Here is a 21,044-nt window from a genome sequence, read left to right on the forward strand (position 1 = left end):
ATCCTCTAAGAAGTCCTTTCTGACCCCCCTCTTATTGGGACACCTTATGTTGCTCCTCGGGGTGCATTTTCTCCTTGTTCCAAGGAACAATAGACCCTACTTGTTCAACTTGTGGGTGGGTTCCTGGTAAGTCTTGGCTGGTGGCCATTGACACCACCGATGTCCTTCTTCTGGATCAGGATCCAGACGAGGATCCCACGTTGCTTGTAGTTCTCAGGTCCCATTAGTGTCCCCCTCCCCACCCCCACCCCCCAATCTGTGACAATTCTCTAGTCCTTCCTTGCCTTTCATGGCCAATCGTAGGACGTCCCTCAACTTGGTAGATGTTATCTCATGAATTCGATTGAGGTTTTGCATTTGGGGGCAAGAATACCACGGAAGTGATGCTGTGCCCTTCACGGGGCAGCCGGTGGAGTCCTTTCTCGTAGATCAGTTCCTTGGCCATGGTGGTGATGAAGTGTTCTGTATATCACCTCTGATCCCACACCTAGTCCCCTTGGTTGTGGAGGTCAAGTGAGACCCCAGTGAATCCCAGGAGCCCTCTACACCAAGGTTAACAATTAGTATTCTCAAGCACCCAGGACCAGCTTCACGGGCCATGCAAACTGTACAGTCTCACAGGGCTTGCACTTAATTTAATGCTCTGTGGTCTCGCAAATCTCAATACTGGGAGGCCCCCCCGTTTCGTTTTCTACTAGTCCCCCCCCCAAATTATGTAGCTGGTCCTGCTATAAAATGGCGGTGGCTAGCAAAACTCAGCAATACACTCTGAGGCCTCCAGTAGGATTCCCGAGGACTGAGAATGTACCACAATGATAATCTTTGTGACCCAAGTCTCCTGAGTGCTGACTCAACCCGTCTCCCGGCCGTTGAGGGGAAAGAGCCGTTCTCAAGGAAGCCCCTCTGTCCTGTCTATGGCCAGCATAATGTCGTAGTCTGTTCGGGCTGCTGTAACCAAATACCACAGACTGGGGGAGGCGGGGTGGGCTTGTGAGCAATCGAGAGTCGGTTCTCACAGTTCTCACAGTTCTGGAGGCTGTGAAGTCTGAGATCAAGGCGCCGGCAGATCTGGTGTCTGTTGAGGACCCACTGTGGTTCGTGGGCGGCCATCTTCTCACTGCGTCCTCATTTGGCACAAGAGACAAGGGGGCTCTCTGGGGTCTCCTTTACAAGGGGACTAATCCCACCCACGAGGGTCCCACCCTCAGGAGCTAACCACCTCCCAAAGGCCCAGTACCAAGCAGCATCACACGGGGGGGGGGGGGGGGGTAGGATTTCAACGTAGGAATTCTGGGGCAATGCAAACATTTCGTCTAGAGCACACGGTCTGTGACAAACACCACGCCAGAAGGGCTGGAGAATGCAGTCGTTGTCCTCAGCAAGAGCATTTTCCAAGCACCCGCTCTGTGCCCAGCCCGGTTGCCGTGGGGAACACAAAAGGACCCCATGTCACCGCCATGCTGAGGGAGCTCCCAGCTGGATGGCGGGCTGGGACACAGATCTGGAACCATCTGAACCTCAGCCCTGGGTACAGGTGCATACAGTGGGCAGGTCCGGCTTTGGAACCTGTCACTATAGACTGGCGTTGGGGAATACTGCAGGTCGGGTTCTTGAGGAGCAGACGCTAAGACAGAGTGTGGGGCGCATGTCAGTTTCCTGTGGCCGCTAGAACCAATTACTACAAAATGGGTAGCTTTCAGCTGCTAGAAATGTATTGTCTCGTAGTGCTGAAGGCCAGAAGTCTAGAATCAGTTTTGCTGGGTTGAAAGCAAGGTGTTGGGAAAGGTGGTCAATCCTTGCCCTTCCAGACCAAGCCAAAAGGCAACGGTCTCAAAGACTCTCAGGCAGCCCAACCCTGCCCTTCCAGAAGCTTGGCCCGTCATCCTCACTATTGTCATTGCCCTGGGGATGGGGGGTGGGGTAGTGCCTGGAACAGTCGAAGGGCAAACCCCAAAGACAACCAATCTGGTGGACCACAAATATGGCTTTTCTGGGCCCATCTTTAAATGTGAGTGAAGGGACCCAAAGTGGTTAGGACAGGGTGAAAATCAGCAGGTGACGGGGAAGGTAGGAGGGGCGTGGACTGGTAGCAGTTCTGGAACTATCTCAGCGAGTCGCTCTTCCTCCTTGGGCCTCAGTTTCCCCGTCTGCCGTGTGAAGCTTGTTAAGTCAGGCATTCTGACCTAAAGGTGGTGATTCAGAGGGAAGAAAGAGGAGGCCGACCGGGAGGTCCCTGAGAGGAGAGGGCTGACAGGGAGGCTGGACAAAGGTCCAAAGAGCCCCCCACTGAGGTTTGAGGTGCTGGGGCAAGACTACACACAGGGGCCCACATAGTATGTGGCTAAATATTTCAAAGGTATAAAGCAAACTAACAGACTGTCGAATAGAGTATGTTTTGTTGGCTGACCTTGAAAAACTATTTTTTAAATGTTTATTTTTGGGAGAGAGAGAGAGAGAGAGAGAGCACGCGAGCAGGGGGAGGGGCACAGAGGGAGAGGGAAACAGAGCAGGCTCTGTGCTGTCAGCACATTCCCCGACGCGGGGCTCGATCTCACGAACTGTGAGATCATGACCTGAGCCGAAGTCAAGAGTCAGACGCTTAATGGACTGAGCCACTCAGGCGCCCACTCCCCCCCCCTCCCCCCCCCCCCCCCCCCCCCCCCGCCAACCACCAAAATTTTTATCATGACCTGTAAGGTCAAGTTGGAATGCACATTCTCAGACTCCTTAGCCTCCTGCACTGGAGGCTGTTGGTGACGACAGAGCTGGCCTGGGGCCCTGGCTGTGGCTGCAGTGTCCTCACAGACCTCCCGCTCCAGGGAGAAATCCATCTTGGCGGTTAGGCCAAGGCCACGCTCGCGGCAGGCTGTTTTCCTGCCAGCGACCGAGTGCAGCCGGGATATAAGGGCCGTCTGGCCTGGGGAGACTCGGGGCTCCTCTGACGGCTGGCTTGTCCTCCAGGAAACCCCAGCAGCCCTGCCGAACCTTCCTTTAGATTGTGCAGCTGACCGTCTCTCCCTCACTTGGGCTCAGACTTGAGTAGCTCCTTCTTGCCTTCCACGCGGGCATCTTCTTGAATCTGATTCTCGCCCCTCTCACCCCTGTCCTGACACCTGCTTCTCGGAGCTCCTGGACCGACACATCGGCCCCCCCCAGCCCACCCGTCATCGCTTCTCACCCTTGGCTCACCCGGAGTGTGGCCCTGTCCATGTGTCTCCTCCCCCTGACCCATGGCAGTGTGGGGAGCACGGCAGGAGGGCCAGTGGGAGCACACGGAGAGCAAGAAGGGGGCCCCTCTCGTTGGAGTCTAACAGGGTCTTGGCCAGAGGGCCTCCCCCTCCCCCTGCCTTCCTTCCCAACGGCCCCCACCTCCACGGCTCTGTCTCATTTGCCCTGCCTGCACACACTTCTGGAACACTCTGTAACCACCGGCCGGTGTCTGTGACCCTTCACATCCCCCTGTCTTCTTTCATGAACTCATGAGTCTGATGGAGAACAGGGGACACTGAGGCTCCGAGAGGTCCAGGGAGTGTCCACACCCGAGTCTGCCACCGCCCGGCCCTGGGACAATCACATCGTGTGACACAAGCCCCCTCTGGCTGTCAGCAGGTTCCTCGGGGCCTGGGAAATGAACGTGCATTTCTCCTAATGTCTGGGGACACAGCCGCCTCTTTGCACCCTGCAGCCATGCGACTGGGTGGGGGGAGGGGGGGAGGAGCCAAGGATGTGGTCCCCCACCGGGCCACCAAAGGCCCCGGGGCCCCTCAGAACTTCTCATTATACTTGCAATCCGGGTAGCGGTAGGCGAATCTGGGGTCGCAGGTTCTCAGGGGCCTCAAGAGGTCCTTCAGGCGGCTGGCGGCCCCGAGGACTTCGGGGTCTGGGCTGGCGTCCTCCCCACATCGAGCAAGGGCGGCGTCTATCTCGTCCTGCACGGGGGAGGGGAACTTGCCCTGGAGAAGCTGAGGCAGCACCCGCCGACACACCAGCACCAGGCTTTGCTTCTCGGGGACAGCGTCGCAGGGGGGCAGCGGGGCCCGGCAGCCGGAAACCAGGCAGCTGAAGACGTCTGGACTCTCTTCTGCCCCGGCGGCTGCCTGGCTGCCTGGAAGAGAGATGGGAGATGTTAGACGCCCTGCAACCGGCGGGGGGCGCCACTGGTTAGACTTTCGGGGTGAATGGTGCGGCCAGCGCCCCAGCGTGTCCCGTCACCAGATGCAGAGCGTCGGGGACACAATGGTCCCGGCTGGGAACAACAGTGGGACGGGCTCTCTGTGCTGCGGTAGGATGAAGCCTGGGCACGGAGCGTGCGCTTGTCCCTGCCACAGGCTGGGTTCGAATCAGAGGGCTCGCATCCACACTGCGATGTTCCCATTATAAGGACTCAATAGGCGAGCCCCAGAAATCGCTAGAACGGGATCCACTGGTCCTTTCTGAGTCCAGAGTTGGGAGAAACAACAGGTGATTCAGAATATGCATTCAGTGCGACAGACAGGCGCAATAGTTTTCGTATCCCCAGTATTATGGAACCAGACTCATTTCTTCTAATTTGATTCTTTTTTTTTTTTTTAATGTTTATTTATTTATTATTCTTGAGAGAGAGAGAGAGAGCACAAGTGGGGAAGGGGCAGAGAGAGAGAGGGAGACAGAATCCGAAGCAGGCTCCAGGCTCTGAGCGGTCAACACAGAGCCCGACGCGGGGCTCGCGTTCATGAACCGTGAGATCACCACCTGAGCCGAAGTCTGACATACAACTGACTGAGCCACCCCGGCGCCCCCTGACTTGATTCTTCTTAAAGGCAAATCAGGAAGCAAGTGTGGCTTAACCAGCCTGTCTTCGTAGGCCTTCTCGTATAAGCAAAATCGGAGATCAGAGAAGAAAATCCTCTGTCCTCTGATTGGGTTCGGAAAATCCGGTCACCACTAAAAACTGGGATCTTCCAAGAGTTCTAGAACCCTGGATGAGCCGGGGCCCATGGGGAGAAACATGATTCACTCATACACCTCAATTGATGCTGTGGTTTTTAGTCTGAACATCTTTACAAAGCGAAAAGTGCCGAAATGGATGGCAACGTGTACCAGTGAATCAGCCAGATATGTAAGTTTCAGATAAGGGCTAGAAGCATCTGATGTGCAAGGCTCTGAGAAAATGGATCCGGTGGTGGTGTGTGTGCGAAGAGGGGGCAGGGCGAGTCCCAGTGTGCCCAGACCGAATTGGGTCAACAGCAGCGCCCTGAGGGTGCAGTCGGGGCCGGGCCACGATGCAAAATGCCTCCATGGCCAAGGTCCAGTTCCCCTTTAGAGATAGAGTCGGAGCACAGACTCAAACGGGGGAGAAGGACATTTTATGTGACAGCTGACACCCCCCCGCCCCCCCGCCGACCGTGGGCTGCTCTCACTGTGACACCCAGAGACTGGAAAGACCCGGGGGTGTGACCTCCCCCTCCCCACTCAGTCACCCCTCCCTGCCTCCTGTCACCCTGACTTCCCCTCTGACAGCTGCTCAGCCAGGCCCACGCTGGGTACCTTCCTGCTTGTCGATGATGCCCAAGGCGCTGGCATCCCGGATGAACAGATGCCCGTTGTTAAAGATGCCAAACGTGCCCGCATCGACGTGGGTGAAGTAGAAAAAGTAGTTCAGATCGTTGCTCCTCAGGGACTCCAGGACCCCGAGGAGCTGGTAGGCCAGGTCGGCCGCCTGGTCCGGGGCCGCGCCGTAGAATTCCCGCAGAGGGCTGGTGCTGGTGCTGACCAGGAATCTGCCGCAGGAGCCCAGGTACTTGGGCAGCGGCCAGCCCTCGGCGCCGGGGAAGATCTGGAAGCGGGAAGGAGGACGCATTAGAGGATGAGAGAGAAAAACTTGCCGGGACACCTGTTCCCCTGCCTCTCACCAGCAGCACCCAGAGGGATCAGCCTTACCCGGCACCCTCCGTCTCCAAACGCATCCGCCACGGGGCCTTCAACCCCCTTTTTTTTTTAAGAGTTGAAGAGTCGAGAAAATATGACCAGTATTTGGGATTTCACAGACACCAGTGCCTAGGAAGAGGCCATGGGCTTTAAAAAAAAAAAAGAGGCTGATTTAAAGAGAAAAATATTTTTTAAATGTTTATTTATTGAGAGAGAGAGAGAGAGAGAGAGAGTGGAGAGGGGCAGAGAGAAAAAGAGAGAGAGAGAATCCCAAGCAGGCTCCTCGCTGCCAATGCAGAGCTGACTCGGGGCTTGAACTCATGAACCGTGAGATCATGACCTGAGCTGAAAGCAAGAGTGGGATGCTTACCCAACGGAGCCGCCCAGGGGCCCCAGAGAAAAATATTTTTTAAAATGACAGAGCAGGCACCAGGTTCTGGGATAGAGCAAAAATCACGAAAGTGGCCCCTGGTGGCACAAGTTTTGGGAACCATGGCACTGACTCTGGGTGAATCTGCCTGGTTTGGGTAACTACCTAATCACAAATGCCCCCCCCACTCCCAAAACTGACTGGAACCTTCCAACAGCCTGACACTGATCTAGGGAAGCATACAGCCCCCAGCGGATGTCCTTTGTGTCCTCACAAGAGCACCACTTGTGGATTTGGGAGATGACAGAGGGAGGCGGGAATCCTGGCTGGTCTTTTCTTGACTATTTATTGAAGCAGCTGTATCTAGAATAGTTCCTTCCTTCCTTCCTTCCTTCCTTCCTTCCTTCCTTCCTTTTTATTTATTTTGAGAGAGAGAGTATGAGCCGGGAAGAGTGTGAGGGAGAGAGAGAGAGTTCCAAGCAGGCTCCGCACTGTAAGCACAGAGCCCGACGTGAAGCTCAATCCCACGAACCGTGAGATCGTGACCTGAGCCGAAATCAAGAGGCGGACGCTTAAACGAGCCACCCAGGTGCCCCTAGAATGGTATTTCTTTAAACCAGGGGGAAACGGCAGAAAGGATAAATACCACTTTTTGTTTCTTATTTTCCTTCTTTAAGAAAAAGAACTGATTCCCCTCTCTGATGATTTTCTGTGGCCTTCTGCCCCTTTTAGCCCATCCGCATGTTGTGAGGCTCTCCCACTATTGCCGTAGAGGGAGGTCTTGCCCTCCCCTCCCCCAGCCCTGCTTGGATGGAGGGTCCCAGCCCAGGCCTCTTGGGAGTTGGCTGCCACCACTGAGGTTGGGACAACGGGAAAGAAGACCCTCGGGGGTCACTAGGCAGGTTTTAGCAGAAAGAGTCTGGACCCAGCACTGGATTTGGGTCCCAGACGGCTCTGGGTTTGGGTCCCATTGCTGACCTTAGCTAAGTGACTTGTGGTCAGGTCACCTCATATCTCGGAGCCCCACCCACCTCATCTGGAAAGGGGGACAATGATAATATTTCCGTGCAGTTGTCGAGTGGTCGTGATGTAAAGCATTCAACACAATATCCAGTACCTGGCAGGTGCTCAGGAAGTGAGAGCAGCTCATTATATTTCAAAATAGTAATCATGTATGTATTAATAAATATACATTCACGACACAGTAACTTATACATTAATATATTAATGGTTATATAGCAAATCATATTATGATTATTAATATATTATTATATATGTTATCATAGAATTATAACTCATTTTATATATTTTATATTATATTCTATTATATTTTACAAATTATATTACACATGATGATTAATTTTATATTATAGTCTATTATTATATTTTATAAATTATATTATGCATAGTGATTAATTTCATATTCTATTATTATATTTTACAAATTATATTATGCATGATGATTAATTTTATATTCTATTCTATTATTATATCTTACAAATTATATTATGCATGATGATTAATATATATTAATATATGATATATAATAAATAATTATATATCAAATAATTATAGATGAGAAATATATTAATATATCAATTAGTTACTAATATATGACAGAATATGCAATCTAATTAATATAACGATAATTATTAATTATGCACAATTAACAACAGCATATGATTATATTTAAAGTTACATTAACATGATGAAATTAATAATTATAGAATTAATTGTGATCATAAATATCAAGTGTCTTTGCTGGGGCGTCTTCTTCCTCCACTTGTACCTTCTCCCTTTCCTTCTCTTTTCGTTCTTTTGTTTTTTTAATTGCTTTTTCATGTTCATTTATGTATTTTGAAAGAGAGAGAGCATGAGCGGGAAAGGGGCAGAGGGAAGGGGAGACAGAGAATCGCAAGCAGGCTCCACACTGTCAGTGCAGAGCCCGACAGCAGGGCTCGAACTCACAACCCACGAGATCATGACCTGAGCCGAAATCAAGAGTCAAGAGTCGGATGCTTAACCGACTGAGCCACCCAGGCGCCCTTCCATGTCTTTTCTGTCCCCCTCCCTCCTCTTTCTCCCTCCTCCTCTCTGTAGCCCTCCTCCTTTTCCTGCTCCTTCCCCTCACTTCCTAGTTTCCTTTGTGCCCATGGTGTGAGCATCCTGATTCTTGGCATTTGGGGGAAATGGGTGCGACTGGGCTCCCCATGTTCTGTGGATGCTTGTTGACTTGCTCGGTGGCTGCCTCCAGCACTGGATTGGAAGCTACAAGAAAACGGGGAGCCACCATGACTGCCTTACTGATCAGTGTATCCCCAAGTTCAAGTGCACCCTCATTTATTTGCCCATTCCCCTATTGGTAGACATCTAGGGTACTTCCAAGGTTGTGTCCTTTCTAAGCATCGCTGCGGGGTTCATCTCCAGGAGGTGTGGCCCCAAGGCTTGCTGTAAAGGGGAAGAGAGCTAAGCCCGGGGCTGGCCCCCTTGGAGCCCGACCTGAACCCCCTCTCCAGGGTGGGGGGGGTCCCCGCGTACCTGCAGGAGGATGGGATGCGCGTTGACAGCCAGCGTGTAGAGCAGACGTAGCTTGTCGCGATCCGTGAAGTGGTCCATGAAGATGCTGCCAGCATCGGCCACCTCGGCGTAGCGTCGGACCACACGGTCCAGGAGTCGCTGTGACGGGCAGCGCAGGAAGGGACTGGGCAGGCCCTGTGGGAGGTGGGTGGGAGAGACCCCAGCAGGGGGAAAGGCTGCTGAGGTCTTGTGGGGAGCCGTCAGGACGGGACACAGGCAGGCCCTGATGGTGGGAGGAGACACTAGATTTGGAGGATGGAGAGAGTAAGGGGCTGCACGGGCTCGGGCTGGGAGGGGGGGCTGGGGGGGAGACCCCGAGGGCCAGGGAGAAAGGATGAGCTGTCCTAGGGGCAGGGTAAGCGGGCGCTGGGCAGGTGGCACAGCCCAGCAGGCAGTGAACGTGTTAGAGATCCTGCATTTGGCCACCGTCACACCCCCACTGTGCCCCTCCACGGAGAGCCAATCTCACACCGAATTAACCAGAGCGGCCCTCACTGACCTTTCCGATTCCTTCCACCGCCTCGTGACACCTACCACGATTGTGGTGTTACACGTGAGCATCTTCTCGGGATCAAATTGGGAGGTCCGGACCTATGCTTACCTTCCGTGACCTTCCACCCCGCCGCCATTTTCTCTTCACGCTGAACCAAGAGAATGAACCCAACCGACTGATAAAAGCGAGTTAAAAATAGGGGCCTGGGGCCCAGCTGGCCACAATTCAGCCCCAGCCCCACACCTACCGGCTAGCTGTGTGACCTTGGACGAGTTACTTCGTCTCTCTGTACTTTGGGTTAAGGTCTAAAGCGAGGGTGCCAGTAATAAGAGATCGTGAGGATGAAATAAACCAATAGCTGTAAAATACTAGAAGAGTGTCTGGCCAGCAGTAAGCGCTCAGTAAACGCTATCGGCTCTTATTACATGAAAGAAGTTTAAACTCCCAGCACAGAGGATAGGGGTGATAGCCAATGATAGTAGTGGGAACAGGAGTCAGGCTTTGTGGCTGAGAACAGGATTTTCAAGCTCTAAGAGCCTGGCTTTGAAGATTGCAAACCAAAGCCTGAAAGGTCCAGGGCCAAAAGTGTCCCACAGGTGTCTGTCGACCGTGTTTCCGGGCTGCCCGCCTAGCGGAGGCTCTGGCTGAGTGAGCCGTTGGGGTAGGTGGTGAGTTGGGGGGGGGGTTCTCCAGAGCCCCCGGACATCCTAGCACGGGGCCAAGGTGGCAGCCTGGAGCCTGCCATCTCCACAACCAGAACCCAGGAGGATGGAAGGATCACTGGGAGCCTTGAGATGCCTTGAGCGTCTTGGAGGTTGAAGAGGGCACAGATAGACTCAACCATCCCTGTTTGCTTGGGACTGAGAGTTTCCTGGGACATGGAGCTTTCAGAGCTGAAACTGGGAACCCGAGACAGTTGGTCACATTCCCACATGGCTAGACCACGGCCGAGGGCACGGCATGCCTCTGCCCCCTGACGACGTCCAGAACTGACTGGTAGAAGCCAGTGTGGATGGTTGTTGAACTACCATGGACAGTACCATGGTACCATGTTGAACTACCCAGTGAGCCCTTGGACTCCCCAGGGAGGGAGGGGGCTGGTCCAAATTCTGAAGTGACTGGGCATGATGGAATGTGACTGGGGTCATCTGATGGTGTTCAGATGCCCCGGCTTACTCCCCAGGGGGGTGACAGCGCAGGAGTTGAGCTCAGAGAGAGAAGATTAAAGACCATTCCATTTTTGCACCTCTGGGTCTGTGAGGGTCCAGTTCATGTGTGTTCCATCCTTCAGGAATGTTGATAGATGGGAGGAGTGGGGACTAACCCACCACCTGCCAGGCAGTGGGCTGGGTATTCCCCGTGTAGTAGTTCATTTCATGCTCCCAGGCACCCACGAGGTAGGTGTCATTATGCATCTTGTTTTGCAACCGAGGAATTGGAAGTCTTCAGAGTGTGGGCAAGGGTTGGATTCAGGATTTGAACCGGGTAGGGACTGCATGTTTGTCCCCCTGCCCCCCCCCCATTCATATGTTGAAACCTTCATCCCCAGCGGGATGGTATCAGATGGTGGGGCCTTTGGGAAGTAACTAGGCCACGAGGGTGGAGCCTTCATAAAGGGATTAGATAAGAAGAGACACGTTGGGGCACCTGGGAGGCTCAGTCTTGATTTTCGACTCTTGATTTTGGCTCTCATGATCTCATGGTCATGAGATCGAGCCCCGATTTGGGCTCTGCATTGGGCATGGAGCCCGCTTAAGATTCTCTCTCTCTCTCTCTCTGCCTCTCTCGCTCTCTCTCAAAAAAAGAAGAGACACGGGAGCATCACACGAAGAGAGAGCTTTCCCTAGGAGCCGATGGACCGGCACCTTGACCTGGAACTTCCCAGCCTCCAGAAGTGTGAGAAATAACCTTCTGTTGTTTAACCCCCCCTAGTCTATGCTACTCTGTTACAGTAGTCCGAGCTAAGACAGGACCTGATCCATTAGATCTGCGCCATTTCCCCTGAATAGGTCCTGCCCCACTTCTGTCCCCATAAGCTACCCAGGTGGAGTCCACAGAAGATGATTTGAAGCTACAAGAACATCTCTTTGCTTCTGATCTCTGTCCCGGGCAGCCTGAAATTCCACCTTTACAGATAATCATTGGGGACAGGGGGAGATAAGTAATCTCTTCTCTTCTGTGAGCCCAACGCCTGGGAAAATACCTCTGGAAGAGGTAGGACACGATTTGGCCATAACAACCACAATAATAATAGGTGATAATTATTGAGCGCTTCCTGTACAACAGGAGCCATTCTAAGCCCCTCACAGGTAGTGACTTCTTTTATTTACGCCTTCCAAGAGCCGAGGGAGGCATGTAGTATGAATATTGAGAAACGCGAACATTTTCTTGAACCCAAAAGCTCAGTTTTTCTGCGCGATTCTAAAAGAAACGAAAACACATCTATCGGCTCATCAAATCTTGGAGGACAGAGACGTCTCGGCTGAGGCCGGAAGCAGGGGTAGAGTGACCCCACAGAGAGGGTGGGAGAGGATTCTTTGCAGACAGAACACCTTGAATAAACCTTGAGATGAGAAAGAATACACTAGTGACAGTGGGAAGAGAGGAGGCCAGATGGCAGGAACCTTGGGGTCATTTTAAGGAATGTTAATTTTATCCCGAAGGGCTGGGAACCACTGAAGGCCTTGAGCAGGGAAGTGATATACTCACATACGCACTTGAGGAAAATGATTCTGGGTGCAGTGTGGATAGATTCAGAGAACTGTGTCTTCTAGTTATGGGCTCTTGGATGCTAGTGAGGCATATGGCTGCCTAAAGATTGCATTCTCTCAGCTTCTTTTGCAGCCAGGTGTGGTGATGTGACTGGGTACTGGTCAATGAAATATACGGAGAAAGTTCTGGGAAGGACCCTTAAAGGGACAGGGTGTATCCTTCTTCATTCTTTCCCCACCCCCCACCCCCGCTGGAATGCGGAAGTGATGGCTGGTGATTAGGCAGCCATTTTGGACCAGGGCATGCTGAGTGTTGTAGAGCAGCAAAATGAAAATAGCCTGGGTCCTCGAGAATCACAGAGTCACTGTATCATCCCTGGACATTCAGGTATCAGTTTCTTTTCTTTTTTTAAAAAAAAAATTTTAATGTGTATTTATTTTTGAGAGAGAGAGACAGGGAGAGAGAGAGAAACAGAGCATGAGTGGGGGAGGGGCAGAGAGAGAGGGAGACACAGAATCCGAAACAGGCTCCAGGCTCCAAGCTGTCGGCACAGAGCCCGACTCGGGGCTCGAACTCACCGACCGCGAGATCATGACCTGGGCCGAAGTCGGTCGCTTAACTGACTGAGCCTCCCAGACACCCCTGGATCTGTTTCTTTTACGTAAAAGGGAAATATATTTTGATCTTGTGTAAGCCACTGTGATTTGAACTTCTTGTCATATGCGACTGAACTTAATCCCAAGTGTCACAGGAAGAAAGAGTGGACGCAGGGAAATCAGGAAGATGCAGTGGTCCAGGTGTGAGAGGGGAGGATGAAAAGCTTTGATTTGAAGATATTCGTCGGTAGTAGAATCCGTAAGTCTGGGCGATTGGCTGGATGGGGGAGGAGGGGCAAGAAAAAGGGACATGTTGGAGATAACACCCAACATGAGGGTGGATGCCATTTGCTGAGTTTTTTTTTTTTTAATTTTAGAAAGAGAGAGAGTTGGGGGGGGCAAATGGAGGAGAGGGGCAGAAGGAGAGAGAGAGAGACAGACGGGGGTGGGAATCTTAAGCAGGCTCCCTGCTTAGCACAGAGCCTGACACGGGGCTTGATCCCACAACCCCGGGACCCTGGACACGTGCTGAAATTGAGTCAGGCGCCTAATGGCCTGAGCCACACAGGCACGCCAGCTGTGGTCATTTTAAAACATGTTCGCAAACTCTTCGACTCTCCTCCCCTCAAGGGGTGGAGTCTAATTCCCCTCCCCTGGAACATGGACTGGCCTGGGTGACTCACTTTTAGTGACTGGCATGCTTAGGGGAGTGATGACACATGACTGCCGAGCCTTGGCCATGAAAGGTGATTCAGCTTCTCCTTGGCTGTCTCTTGCACCCAGCTACCATGCCGTAAGAAAATCCTGGCCGCAGGGAGAGGAAGCAGCCCTCAGTGGAGTGCCTCGCTGACACCAGCCCCAACGTGCCACCGCGTGACTGAGCCATTTTGGAAATGGCTCCTGGTGGCTGTATTGAGCCACCCCAGCAGATGCCATGTGGAGCTGGGTGAGCTCGCTCCTCTAAGCCCTGCCCAAGTTGCCTATTTTTGGACAAAATCGATGGTTGTCGTTGTTTGAGGCCACTAGGGTTTGTTACACAGCAATATGTAACTGATACATTTGCCGAGAAGGTTCTGAGCCCCGCCCCCCCACCTCTAGAACGATGGCCAGAAAAGGCTCTGAAGCCATCTCGTACCCCAACTCCCTTTATGGTGGAGGCAGCTGCTTCTCGGGGTCCCACCCGCAGAGTGGAGCTCCAACTAGTTCCGTCTGGGGTGTATTCTGGCCAAGTGCAAGCCCGCGATTATCTTGGCTCACGGTGAACAGAATTGGGAAACGAAACATTTTCACTAAAACCATGATTCATCCCCAGGCCAAAGGCACCCTCTTTGGGGATCGCCCACTGCTTTGGAATTTCTAAGCCACCACTCCCATCTCAACAGGGCTAACGCAGCACCTGCCAGTGAGAGGTTAAAGGAAACGCAAAGCCTGGTCCTCTGTTGCCCCGCTCCTCCCAAGCGCACCTGGATTCCTTATCTTTGCATTTCCTGCCTCATACCATCTCCTGGGGCACCCGGGCAGCCGGTCAAAGTCTTCATGCTGTGCTGCTAGTGACTGGGCTTCTGCTCTGCCACACGGCCACTTACCAGGGGCCATCTGTGCTGGGTGGTACTGACAGCGATGGTCACACGTCTCCTCCGCAATCCCTAACAGTCTGTACATCGGCCAATACAATCTAACGGGTATGTCACCGTGATGGCGTTTTACGTGTCAACTTGGCTGGGCTATGGAGCCCGGTTTTCAATCAAACGCTGATCTAGGTGTCGCGGTGAAGAGATTTTGGAGATGTGGTTACCATCTACGGCCAGCTGACTTAAAGGAGAAGGGATTATCCTCCATAGAGTGGGTGGGCCCGATCTAACCAGCTGAAAGGCCTTAAGAGCAAAACTAAGATTTCCCCGGGGAGGAAGAAATTCTGTCCTGTGGATGTGGGATTTGCCAGCCCCCCATCATTGGGTTCTGCTCCTGAAGCCAAGACTAGTCTGTCTGTTAAGTAACTTGAATTTAAATTAAGAAAGACAAAACAAAACAAAACAGAAAAAGCTATGCATGGGTTCGCCTGGGTGGCTCGGTCGGTTAAGTGTCTGACTCTTGATTTCGGCTCAGGTCATGATCTCACAGTTTGTGGGCTCGAGCCCCGTGTCGGACTCAGCCCCCCATCATTGCATAAGCCAATTCCTTGAACTACATCTCATATGTATGTATATATATGTACACACACGTGTATTTGTATATATACATGCATATAAAATGTTAGATATTCTGCAAAATATTTGTATTATAGTAATAATTTACACCATGTGAACTAATATTGATTAATAAATGATTAATATTGCACTGAATATAACCTATTAACACGATACACAAGATACGTTACACCCAGATTACACACCGGTGCTAAAGGAAAAGCGTTTGTTCATTGTGGACATGACAGTAACTGAGACCAAAATCTGGAGGTGCTTCCACTTTTGAAGCCTCTCGGGAAATCTGAGTACACGAGGCCTAACTTCCCCGATGAGTTCTTTGATGTTTGGTTGGCTTTTATCCACATTCTTGCGCGTGTTTGCTCAAAAAACATCACCAGCCGCCAACAGGGTCCTCATTGCAAGGGTTCTTAGGACAACAGAAACATCAGTGTCGAATTGTCTAGACAAATGATCCCATGACTCTGTTGGAGGTACTTAAACAGTGAAGGGTTCATGTCCAAAATCTATAAAGAACTTCCCAAACTCAGCACCCCAAATCAAATCATCCCGTGAAGAAACGGGCAGAAGACACGAATAGACGCTTCTCCAAAGAAGACATCCAGATGGCCGACAGACACATGAAAAGATGCTCCGCGTCACTCCTCATCACGGAAACGCAAATCAAAACCACAATGAGACACCACCTCACACCTGTCGGGATGGCTAACGTTACCCCTCAGGCAACAGCAGACGTTGGCGAGGATGGCAGGAGAAAGCGGAACCCTTGTGCGCTGCTGGTGGGAATGCCAACTGGTGCAGCCACTCTGGAAAACAGTATGGAGGTTCCTCAAAAAATTAAAAATAGAACCACCCTACGACCCAGCAATCGCACTACTAGGAATTTGTCCAGAGGATACAAAAATGCTGATTCAAAGGGGCACATGCCCCCCAATGTTTATAGCAGCCCTATCAACAATAGCCGAACTATGGAAAGAGCCCAAATGTCTATGGATGAATGGACAAGGATGTGGTATATATAATATATATATATATATATATATATAATACATATATATTGTATATATATGGTATATACACACACAATGGAATATTACTTGGAGATGAAAAAGAATGAAATGTTGCCATTTGCAACAACATGGATGGAACTAGAGGGTATTATGCTAAGCAAAATAAGTCAGCCAGAGAAAGACGGGTATCATATAATTTCACTCATATGTGGAATTTGAGAAACACAACAGATAAACATAGGGGAAGGGAAGGAAAAATAAAGATAAAAACAGAGATAGGCAGCCCGTAAGAGACTGTTAAACACCAAGTATAAACTGAGGGCTGCTGGAGGGGAGGTAGGTGGGGGGGATGGGCTAAATGGGTGACAGGCATTAAGGAAGGCACTTTTTGGGATGAGCACCGGGCGTTATATGTAAGTGATGAATCATTGGGTTCTGCTCCTGAAGCCAAGACTAGTCTGTCTGTTAACTAACTGGAATTTAAATTAAGAAAAAAAAAACCAAAACAAAACAGAAAAAGCTATGCATGGGTTCGCCTGGGTGGCTCGGTTGGTTAAGTGTCTGACTCTTGATTTCGGCTCAGGTCATGATCTCGCGGTCCGTGAGTTCGAGCCCCGCGTCGGGCTCTGTGCTGACAGCTCGGAGCCTGGAGCCTGCTTCAGATTCTGTGTCTCCTTCACTCTCTCTGACCCTCCCCCGTTTATGCTCTGTCCCTCTCTGTCTCAAAAATAAATGTTAAAAAAAAAAAAAGAGCTATGCATGTTGTTCCTTTCTAGAAGCTAGAGATAAGAGAGTTCATCCATAGGTGGAACAAGACGGGACTTTCCCTCGGAGCAGATCACCACTTCAAGTTATGTGGATCTTCAGTAATTGTGCGAAAATTGCCCCAGCTTCTTCTCAAGTTCCATCCCATGGGTGAGATCTGCCCAACCTGAGGGTTTCCACTGGAAGTGAAAGATGGCAGCCAAGGGACCGCATCTGGTGATTATCACGGGAGCTGCTTGTGCCGAGAGGCCTCAGCAGCGATCACTGTTTGACAAACAGGGCTGGCATGACACCATTGGGGTAAGGAAAGTAACACCTTCTACAAGTTATAAGCGTCAGGCTCTATGGCCAGCCTTGTCGCAGACATTACCTCAGCGTTTGCAGGGACTTTGAACCTTTAGTTCTCTCTTGCCCTGGTGACAACCCTGGACATTTAGTGATTGCTTCACAAAGGGATTCCAAAAGTTGTGGAAAATTCCATGACGTTAATTTTCACAGCCCATGCTGCCAAATGCAAATGGTAGGCTGTATCATCAGGGCAGCTAGTAAAATGCACCCATTTTCCAGAGAAGTGTACTAAGGTAAGAACCAGGAAACAGAAGTGACTTGTTAAAGATCATGCTGCTTACTGGTACCCAAGCCTGCTTTCATACCCAGATCTCAGTAGGGGATTTAAAATGATTGCATGGAGAGAGAGAGACAGACAGACAGACGCTGGGAGAAACTGGTGATTTCAGAGTAGGGTAGCATGTCCCAAACTTGACCGACAACTGAAGCCTTCAAAGTGCGATAAAAATACAGATCCCTGGGGCACCTGGGTGGTTCAGTCGGTTAAGCATCTGACTTCGGCTCTGGTCATGATCTCATGGTTCGTGAGTTCAAGCCCCGCATCGGGCTCGCTGCTCTCAGTGCGGAGCCTGCTTCGAAACCTCTGTCTCCCTCTCTCTCTGCCCCTCCCCTGCTCACTCTCTCAAAACTAAAATAGACACTAAAAAAAAAAAAAAAAATACAGATTCCCTCGGCCCCATCTGAATAGGTAGGTCCAGTGGGGGCCTAGGACTCTGCATTTTTTGACAGGTGTCCTGGGTCATTCTTGTTATCAGGCAGGTGGAAGATGCGGGGTGTGTGGGGGGGTGGCGAGCTTTATTTTGGATGCAAACACCGTTGTGCACTTTGGATGGCAGAGTGTGGACACCTGGTGGAGAAACACTTCCCAGACACTCCTCAGACCGTTTGAGACCTTCTTCCAGAAGAGCAACCCTCTGAAGGGGCTGCTGTGCATGCCGTAAAAGGGATGCTGGGACCACCTTCAAAACCCAACTGGATGAATCTCTCAGGAGGGAATCAGATGCCTGGAGGAGGGATAGGTGGCTGACCCCTGCCGTCCCGTCTCAGACCTGCTCTGTTTTCTCAGGAGGCTGGAACATCTTTTGCAAACAACGTCTCTTCCTCGGGGGGGGGGGGCGGTGAGCTACAGCTGGAAAGGCCTCGAGTGTCCAAGGGCCGCGTACTGACCCAGACTGCCCATTGGTCTCAAGCCACAACCCAGGGGGACAGGACCGGAAGGGGGGGCTGGACTCCTAGATGCCTCCATTTTTATGCTTCCTGTGTTGGGTCAGGGATGGGTGAAGACTCTAGGATTGCCCCTTCGGTTATTTTGGCCAGGAGATGGCTCCAGAAGTCACACAGCTGAGTTGTCCATTTTCACATGGTAGATAGGCTGGAGAAGTTGTTCATATTCGCCACCATGGCCTGTCCTGCTATCTCTCTGAGGACTGGGCACAGACCCAGTTTACAAGCCCCGCAGAACACGCGTGCAAAAAGCTTGGTGTGGCGGGAGGTGCGTGTTCTGTATTCAGTAAATGGTACAGATCATTGTCGCCCTCGTTGTCATCAGCGCCAGCGTCATCACTGCCACAGTATAGACGCGCCTTCTAACCAGCCATGGAACTCTCCATGCACTATGTCCCCGTTTAGCTGAGGCTTCCCTTCCCCGGGCTACACGCCGGGGGGAGGCCATCTTTGATGGGATCGGGGTGCCTGGTGTGAACGGGGTACAAGTGAAAGAGGGAATGGGGCCGAGCTGTGGAAAGAAGGGGTGCCATGAGCCGGGGTGATTGGGCGCCCACGAGAGACTGGCTGATGTGCTAGACGCATGGTAGCTGGATGTCAGAGTTGCCTCGGGTCCTGGAAGCTTCCAGGCCCAGTTTTAGGCCGGGATGAGCCTTATCACAAACTCCTTTTCCAGAGAGTGGGTTCACTGACTCTTTGCTCCCAAGCAGCCTGATTAACCCAGAGAAGGTGGCCTCGTTGAAGCACGAGGGAAAGTCAGTGGGTCCGGATCAGAATCTTGGCCCCACTGAGACTCAGTTTCCTTCCCTGCAAAAGGAGATGATGGTGCCTCTTCTGCTTCACAGGATGGCAGGAGGGCTCGGGAAGATAATGCGGGTGAGTGTGAGCGCATTATCGGAAGATAATGCGAATACTCTGTAAAGTATTCGACGCGAAAGGGGAACCCTCTTGCCGTGCTGGTGGGAATGCAAACTGGTGCAGCCGCTCTGGAAAACAGTGTGGAGGTTCCTGAAAAAATTAAAAATAGAACTACCCTACAACTCAGAAATTGCGCTACTAGGGATTTATCCAAAGGATACAAAAATGCTGATCCGAAGGGGCGTGTGCACCCCCATGTCTCTAGCAGCACTAGCAACAACAGCCAAAGGATGGAAAGGGCCCCAATGTCCGTCGGTGGATGAATGGATGAAGAAGATGCGGTTTATATAGACAATGGGATACTACTTGGCAGTGAGAAAGAATGAAATGTGGCCATTTGCAACAACATGCATGGAGCTAGAGTGTATTATGCTCAGCGAAAGAAGTCAGTCAGAGAAACATAAATCTATGATTTCACTCATATAGAGAATTTAAGAAACACAACAGACGAACGTAGGGGAAGGGATGGAACAATGAGATAAGAGAGAGGGAGGCAACCCATAAGAGACTCTTCATCATAGAGAACAAACTGAGGTTTGCTGGAGGGAGGGGGTAGGCGGGCTGGGCTAAATGGGTGATGGGCACAGCATCAATTGAGGTGTATGAGTGAATCATGTTTCTCCCCATGTGCCCCGGCTCATCCAGGGTTCTAGAACCCTTTGAACAAACATCCCAGTCTCTAGCGGTGACCAGATTTTCAGAACCCAATCAGAGGACAGAGGATTTTCTAAAATTAAAACACTAAAAAAACAAACAAACAAAAAAATTAAGTACTCAACACCTTGGGCCGCTTACAGCCGTACTAACCCCAAACTCGTTTCCCAGATTAATCGTCCCACTTGGTTCTGGATAACTTTTGGCTGTTTCCCAAATGCAAATATGACTCAGAAGACAAAAGATTTACCACCACCGGACATATTTGAACACTTGCTCCGATGGAAATAAATGTGTCGAAGAAAGAGCGCTAACTGCTCTCGGAAAGAAAATCTACGATGAGAAGGGTGGCTTTCCTTTTCAGGATTGGAGGTCCGCCATCTGAGGTCATAGAGATGGCTGAAGGCGCAGTTTCATTCCAAGGTCGCTTTTCAAGGACATCGTCAACGGACCAGTGGAGAGCTTCATGTTGAAATGAGAATTAGTTTTCACTTGTCAGATAGAACCTGTTCTTTTAAGGTTTTACGGAACATAAAAATAAGGCAAATAAATACGATTTTTCTTCTTATTGTTTAAATTATTTCTTTTTTGTATGCTTATTTATTTTTGAGAGAGGGAGAGAGAGCATGGGCGGGGGAAGGACAGAGAGAGAGGGAGACAGAGGATCCGCAGCTGGCTCTGCGCTGACAGCAGAGAGCCTGATGCAGGGCTCGAACTCACAAACCACGAGATCGTGACCTGAGCCAAAGTCGGATGCTTAACCAACGGAGCCACCCAGGTGCCCCCAAATAAATATTATTCTATGTGCATAAATTATGGCACACGTGCTTAAGTCACTTCCCCCCCCCCCCGGCCCCCCTTTTAACCTTCTCCACCTCCTTCGCCAACAGTTAACCAGTGCACTTTTTCTTCCCCATGCACTGGGAGGAAAGAAGTTTCCAAAGTTGGCCATCCCGTGCGCACTCATCGTGGGACATTCAAACCATTTCCAAGCAAGCATCGTTACACGTGGGGATGTAGGAATACACTCATAGTGATACCCGGAAAAAAAAAAATCGGAAGTCAGCTTTTCCAGTAAGAAGGCTGCCCTGCTCTGATTTGGCGGGATTGGGAGGGCTGAGGGAAATCTCGAACACGTTTTTGCTTTCAGTGAATTCACTGTTATCAAGCTCTCCTAGCACCCAGGGAGAAGAGGAGAGCGGTCGGGTGCTAATAAAGCCCTGAGTGGGTTTTCTGGATACACACCCGAACACCTTGTACATGATT

General features: G+C 51.1%; 1 protein-coding gene across 1 annotated transcript in view; it reads right to left on the bottom strand.

The window, feature by feature from the left end:
• Positions 1–432: 432 nt before the first annotated feature.
• Positions 433–21,044, bottom strand: part of DIPK2B (divergent protein kinase domain 2B) — a 47,830-nt gene continuing 27,218 nt past the window's right edge. Inside the window, exons 3-5 of the mRNA XM_027054012.2 lie at positions 8,816–8,989; positions 5,527–5,815; positions 433–4,105 (exon numbers count right to left, since the gene is read on the bottom strand). Coding sequence (XP_026909813.1) covers positions 3,765–4,105; positions 5,527–5,815; positions 8,816–8,989 — 804 coding nt within the window. The 3' untranslated portion in view covers positions 433–3,764. The remainder of the gene's footprint in view (positions 4,106–5,526; positions 5,816–8,815; positions 8,990–21,044) is intronic.

Source organism: Acinonyx jubatus, chromosome X (assembly GCF_027475565.1).
Source record: "Acinonyx jubatus isolate Ajub_Pintada_27869175 chromosome X, VMU_Ajub_asm_v1.0, whole genome shotgun sequence".
In the NCBI taxonomy this organism is placed as follows: domain Eukaryota; kingdom Metazoa; phylum Chordata; class Mammalia; order Carnivora; family Felidae; genus Acinonyx; species Acinonyx jubatus.